The following is a 6,692-nucleotide window of genomic DNA, read 5'->3' on the forward strand; positions in this document are numbered from 1 at the left end:
TTATTCAATTTTACGGCCTCGAGAGATCTGTCAATGTGTGCAGAAAGTGGCGGGCGAGAAGAGAAGTGGTAGAGTGGCTTGACTCCTTGGTCTCAAGGCATCGTGTGCCATATTCGGATATATCAAGTATGTATTGAATGTCTTACAATTTTTTATTCCTTAATAAGAAATTTGAAGTTTGGGGATCTATATTGAATGAAATCAATGAATAGCATAATACTAGCCTCAACATGTTGTTTACACCTAAATTGTATGTATAAGAACACAAGCATTGAGATGCAGGGTTTATGATAGTAATTTGCGTGCATGATCAAAATTTACTGCTTGGGAGAAAAGAAATTTTCTATGATAGTGCAATGTGAAGATTGTTGTTACTTATCGAATTATGTGTAATGTGATGCTTCCGTACTGACCATTTGTTAACATGGGTTATGTATTTCCACCTTTGGTCATGTTGAATTCATTCCCCCTAGACGTTGAATTATAAATTCCTTTCTATAATGTTTAATCATTGTAGTCTTTGTAGAGTAAATGGTAATCGATTGGAACTTATTGCAAAACTTTACAACAGCATTGGTGCTACCAACTTTTTCAAATCTCCCCTCGTACCTCTCCTCTCCACCAAAACTTACTTATAAAAAGGAATTGTTGCACCAAATAAAATTTAATATGGAAGAAAACTAGCACTTGGGACACTTAGGTTTATGAATATGAAGTTCATGCAAGATTGTGTTCTACAAAGGGTAACAGTTTTGAAGTTAAAATTGTTACTCCTCAAATTGGTTTCTAAGTAAGCTTCTATTCTCAAGTCAAAGCTAACAATTAATATAGTTATTACCTGAAATATATGATCTGACTGAAAATGCCTTTGATTCTATATGTTATAGTCTCAATGGGTTTCAATATGTGGAGGTTTTTCTGAAACTTTTGGATACATACTAAAAGAGTATCCATGGAAAACTCTGTAAATGTTTGGCAATATCTTGTTGTCACGCACTAAAAGGTGTATACTTGCACTTTTTTCATTTAATTTACCAAAATAGATTTTACTCATTTATGATTCCCCCTTTCTCACATGCATGTGCATGTGCAAGTGCACACGGTTATATGTTATCTACTGGCATGGTAAGTATTTAGGAGTAATAACTCATCATTTTTCATTAGTAACCGTTCATAGTGGTACTTTTTATTATTGGTCTTAACTTTATATTTTGAATGAATGTGGCTAGTCAGGCTGGAAAAATACTATTATAAGACCAATATGTTAATTTAGCATACCTTTTAATTAAGATTGGAGTGATCCTTTATAGATTTGGGATTAGAAGATAGAAATTAACTTGATTCTACACATTAGAGATACTGTTATTATAAGAGATGCTATCATTTTAAGATAATATTTTGTATTAGGATGGGAATAGGCCATATTTTCTTTGAAATTCATTATACTCCTATGGCTCAGAATCGATTTCAGGGGTTGTAGTTTCTTTCTTAGCTTCAATTAAAGTAGTATCTAGTACGATGATCTGACTTTGAACCATCAAGTATAGATTGTTATTTTAAGAGAAGTTTTGTGTCATAAGAAACACTTAATACTTGTGTGAAAAAAAATTTAAGTCAATTTTATCAGACCATCTTTTGAGAAAGAGAGGTTGGTATTTGCATGTCTGACTATGTTGATAGAATCATAAGCTCTTCTTGCCACCTCACCTTCTTCTTTTACTTCTTTGATTTTTTAAAAACCCAGCACACCCAATTCAATTGAGAGAGAGAGAGAGAGAGAGAGCGGTCAGCCAGTTATATTGTACCATCTTTCCATGTATGAGTGGCTGGTGTTACATGTCTGTGTATTTGCATGCTCTTATAAGCTCTTGCTGCCACGTCCTTTTCGCCTTCGATATTTACAAACCACTTCATCCACTTTTGAGAGAGAGAGAGAGAGAGATTTGATGAGTTTGTTGCTAGGATCCTCAAGCAGCAACAACGAAGGGGGTACAGTAGCATACCTTGAAACCTTTGTCAATTTTTTTTTCTTCATGCTTTGCATTATTTCTTTTCAATTGTTTATAATTGTTACAGATCCAACTCCTTTGTTCCTAAATCTATAACTTCAATGCCTTTTTTTTTTTCTCTTTGCCTTCTCAATTTAAAGCCTCAACTAGATCTCCACCTTTCTTCATTTGTGAATTTCAAAATGCTAATTGTGCTGGCATTTTACTGCATCTGTTAAATCTTAGGAATTTTAGTTCAGGTCAGCAGTGAATTTCTGTCCAAAAATACCAATTGACATTATGACAATGGATTCCATGGATTGATTAAACAGAGTCTGTATGGTGAATCATGAAATTTACTTGTCTAGAAAACTGTATGATTGGGTTAACATGCTGTTACTCTAGTTTAAAGCATATGGGAAGTTTTAGTTCTTTAAGAGTTTTTCTAGTTTAAACTGTCTTAGAGTCTTTTCTCTTTAAGAGTGTAAGAGGAATGGCATTTTTACTTTATATGAGAATGGTTAGCTGTTGTATGATTTACTCTTGTGATTGTTTTTACTATATTTGGGAATCAATTATTTTTTGTTTGATTTAACTATTGTTTGACATATGCAATTACAAGTTATGGGAAAGGCAGAAAATTAATTTAGTGTGGTAATCATGCGATGAAATGGAATGCAGGGGTGGAAAAAATAAGGGGCTGTCACTTGAGATAGTTTGGTCATGTTCAAAGGAGAGCGACTAATACACCAATGAGAAAGAGTCAATTGATTCAAGTTTAGGGAATGAAAAAAGATGGAGGAAGAAGACCAAAAATACAATTAATAGAAGTAGTAAAAAGGGCATGTCAATTAAGGAAGTAATTAAGGGTATGACTTCAAATAGAACGGCGAAAAAGAATACATGTGATCTACCATGATTATTTTGTTGAGAATTCATAGCTGATCCCAAAAATTTTGGGACTAATGTTTGGTTTTTGTTGTGGTAGTGGAGCAAAATAGAATAGCCTTTCTTTAGTTTCTAATTCCTATTTTGTTTTTAGAAACTGATTACCAAGAGATTACAACTAAGAGTTTCCAGTCAAAGTAGGTATTATTAATTGAACCAGGAATCATTTGCGTTATCGTTATAGGATATTTTTTTTTTTCTTTTTTCATCTTTAGAATAAATTATGCATGTTTAAAATAATTGTTTACAAGTACTTAAATAGCAATTACAATATATTTATCACTGTCTGTTTTATCCCATAAGTCCAATATCTTTGGAACGAGAAGGGCAGATACCTCTCTCCAAAGTTTTGAGCTCCCCCATTTGCCTAACACTATGCATAGATAGATGGTTTAGTCTTGAGTGGGCTTGTTACCCTTATGATAAGCAGACTGCTTATTTTTTTATTATTCAATTGAAACGGAATCAAAACATGCTAAGGGATTCAAATTGGCCAGGTTGGATCTTGGGTTGAACCAGGGGCCCTTTTACCTTTCCACTTGCCAGAAATGTATGGAAGCATTCTATGATTTATAAGTTGTTGCATTCCTAAGTTTTCGCTTCTTTTGGTATTTAATCGTGGGCATCACACTTGAATTTGTGCATTGGCTTCTTGTCACATTATTATATTTACATATATCCATAAACTTAAGTCATGAAATCAGTCTTCAGTGAATTATCTGTGAGTGAAGCTTTCTTTCCATTATTGAAGGGGAAGATTTTGAAACAATATTAGTATATGTGAAACAGATACACCAATGGACTCAAGGCAAGCTTTAGGATCTCTTGAAGTATCAATGGCTGGGCGTCAAACATGCTTTCCTGATCATATGGTATCCATTTACTGTAGTTTGTTATCTGCTTCTAGATTAGTGCATGTTCTTTATTATGAAATTTTGAATTCTCATAAATCCAGGTTCCAAGGAAACTGAAAGTTCAAAATTCAGACATTGTATGGTCTGGTGTTGCTTGGATCTGTGCCAAACAGCTAAAGCACTACCCAGCTTTTGACAGGAATGGCACCACCATAGCTGTAAGCACCAACACATTGGTTGTTTCTACATTTATTAATGGTCTTGCCCTTGTTAAGTGGTGTTACAATTTCTCTCACTTATATTTAGATCCTCAAGAATATCATTTTTGTTTTTTTTTTTGTTTTTCCTTGATTTTTCCCTGATGTGCAGGTTCATTCATTTGTATTTATTATGGGTGAAGAAGGACAATATCTTGGTTACTTGGAAGATATTTATGAAGACAAGAAAGGACTCAAAAAGGTGAAAGTGCGGTGGTTTCTCCATAATAAGGAAGTTGAAGATTTAATCCCTCAACTTAATCCACATCCAAGAGAAGTTTTCATCACACCTCATGTTCAGGTGATCAGTGCTGAGTGTATTGATGGCCCTGCAACGGTGTTGACTCCTAAGCATTATGAAAAATTTGTGTCTGCTGTTGCACCTACTTCTTCTCCTGGAATCCACATGTGTTTTAGGCAGTTCAGGAACAATAAGATCAAGCCCTTCACTCTTCCTAAATTGTGCGGGTATTCTAATCAAGCAATCCTCTCTTCCTTAGATTGTTCTCTTGTGCCCAAGCAAAAACTTAAGCGCCATAAATTGCATGTGGAAGATGAGGAAGAGTTTGCACATGATGATTCTGTAAGGGTGGGTTCTAAGAGGAACAGAAGTCACAAGGAGCATCAAGGACCTGTAACTGGTTCTTCTGGTATCAGAAATTCACTCCCTAGGAATCAATTAACGAAGTGTGAACCAAATTATCCAAAGTTGAAATTAAGATTTTCAAGGAAAATGATGGGAATAAAGATCGTTGAACCCCAGGTCCAGTGTCCTGTTTCTTTTAAGGTTGATGAGAAGATAGAACTGCTCTGTCAAGATAGTGGCATTCGAGGCTGCTGGTTTAGGTGTAAGATCTTGCAGGCATCTGAGAAGCGTCTGAAAGTTCAATACAATGATGTGCAGGATGTAGATGACAGTGGCAATCTAGAGGTAAATTCTCCTTAAATTTAAGCTCTGAATTTTCCTTGGCTTTTATTGGGAATGAAACATAGGTTGTGGCAGAGGCAAATATTGGTAGAATGCCTATTCTTTTCTTCTTCTTTTTTGTCTTTTTTTCTATTGGGCCCCGCCTCAGTACATACACAATGAAGTTTGATAACATAAATTGGATGGTAAGCAATTAGGCTGTTAACGCTATACTGATGGTTCTGTTAATTGTTTATTGGTTGAAGTAATAATAATTCTGATGATTGCCAGCCTATAGAACCAGAGAGAGGTGGCCCATCCCAGCAATTGGTTTGAGCATGTGCATGTGCATTAAATGTTTCCTTTCAAATAAAGAACTAAGCAGGAACAAAAATAGAATTTTATCATTTTTTGTTAATATGTAGGAATGGGTCCTTGCATCTAGAGTTGCAGCTCCTGATAAATTGGGCATGAGATGCTCAGGCCGCTTGACAATTCGGCCAAGGCCTCCTGAGGATTTTACAGACTGTACGTTGGAGGTTGGTGCAGCAGTTGATGCATGGTGGAGTGATGGCTGGTGGGAAGGTGTTATAACTGGATTTGACACATCTGGAAATGATGCCATGCATGTTTACTTCCCTGGTATGTTTTAATTTAGCAATATCTGATGCATTTAAACTTAATTTAATCTTGCCAATGAGCTCTAGCTCAACTGGCACCTCCTCATCTTATAAGTGCTAGGTGGAGGGTGGGGTCGTGGGTTCTAGACCCATTGGATTCATGTGTAACATACCAATTGAAAAAAATTCGACTTTTCTTGTGACATTGTATGGGGTGTACATGGGCTTATTGACCTGCTAATAAGTGATGAATAATGTTATGGTTATACCCATCAGTTGTTATGTTGACTTACATGACCTATCCTGTGATATTAGGCGAAGACAAGTTTCTTAAGCTCAAGAGAACGAATCTTCGAATTTCCAGAGATTGGGTAGGGAACAGATGGGTTCATATAAAACCGAAGCCTGGCATACTCAGCTATTTATCTGAAAATGTCAGTCCTAGCTTGAAGCTCTCGATGTGTTCTACTTCAGCTGAAGCATCTGAGTGTGGTGGCTCTGCATTGTTGGAGCCCAAAGTTTTCACAACTCCCAAACTTGAAGCAGTTGAAGAAGACAAGCAAGCATCACCCAATTTAGCCATACGCAATGACCTCCTGGAAAAAATGAAGGGGGTCAATTTCAGTAAGCAATCTTGTAGCGATGATGAGGATGAAGATGGTGACAATAACAATAATGGTGATCTTGATTCTGCCAACCAGAGATGTGATTAGCAGCTGAAGCCATAGCAAGTGGTCACTTAATGGAATTTACGAGGCAGAGAGTTTTGACGTCGAAGATTGATCCTTAAAGTTGGGTTCTTTCTTTGTGTAAATTTAGATGCATGACCGTTGGTATAGGAAAACAGAAAATTATGATTATCGAGTTTTCTAACATTAGGCAAATTGGCGGTGTATAGATATCTGATAGGTTTAAACATGGTAGGGATGAAAAGTAGCATTATAGATGTAAGCAAAGTTTAAGGTCACTAATGCCAGGCTAGGCAGACAGGTAGTTCAATTCAATTATAGGACTACGGTGCTTTAATTTCCACCCGCAGTTTTATAGTGCAAGTATAGTTCTGAACTTTCAACTGTAAAGTTATTTTAGTATGGGAAAGAAATTAAAGGTTGTGTTAT

At 35.9% G+C, this 6,692-nt stretch overlaps 1 protein-coding gene across 1 annotated transcript; it reads left to right on the forward strand.

Annotated features, from left to right (window-relative positions):
* Positions 1–7: 7 nt before the first annotated feature.
* Positions 8–6,692, forward strand: LOC115988666. The gene is made up of 6 exons (XM_031112261.1): positions 8–126; positions 3,726–3,808; positions 3,892–4,008; positions 4,160–4,978; positions 5,380–5,596; positions 5,890–6,692. Exons 2-6 carry the CDS (start codon positions 3,734–3,736, stop codon positions 6,285–6,287), a joined length of 1,626 nt encoding a protein of 541 aa, XP_030968121.1. The 5' UTR covers positions 8–126; positions 3,726–3,733; the 3' UTR covers positions 6,288–6,692.

Source organism: Quercus lobata, chromosome 5 (assembly GCF_001633185.2).
Source record: "Quercus lobata isolate SW786 chromosome 5, ValleyOak3.0 Primary Assembly, whole genome shotgun sequence".
Taxonomy (NCBI): domain Eukaryota; kingdom Viridiplantae; phylum Streptophyta; class Magnoliopsida; order Fagales; family Fagaceae; genus Quercus; species Quercus lobata.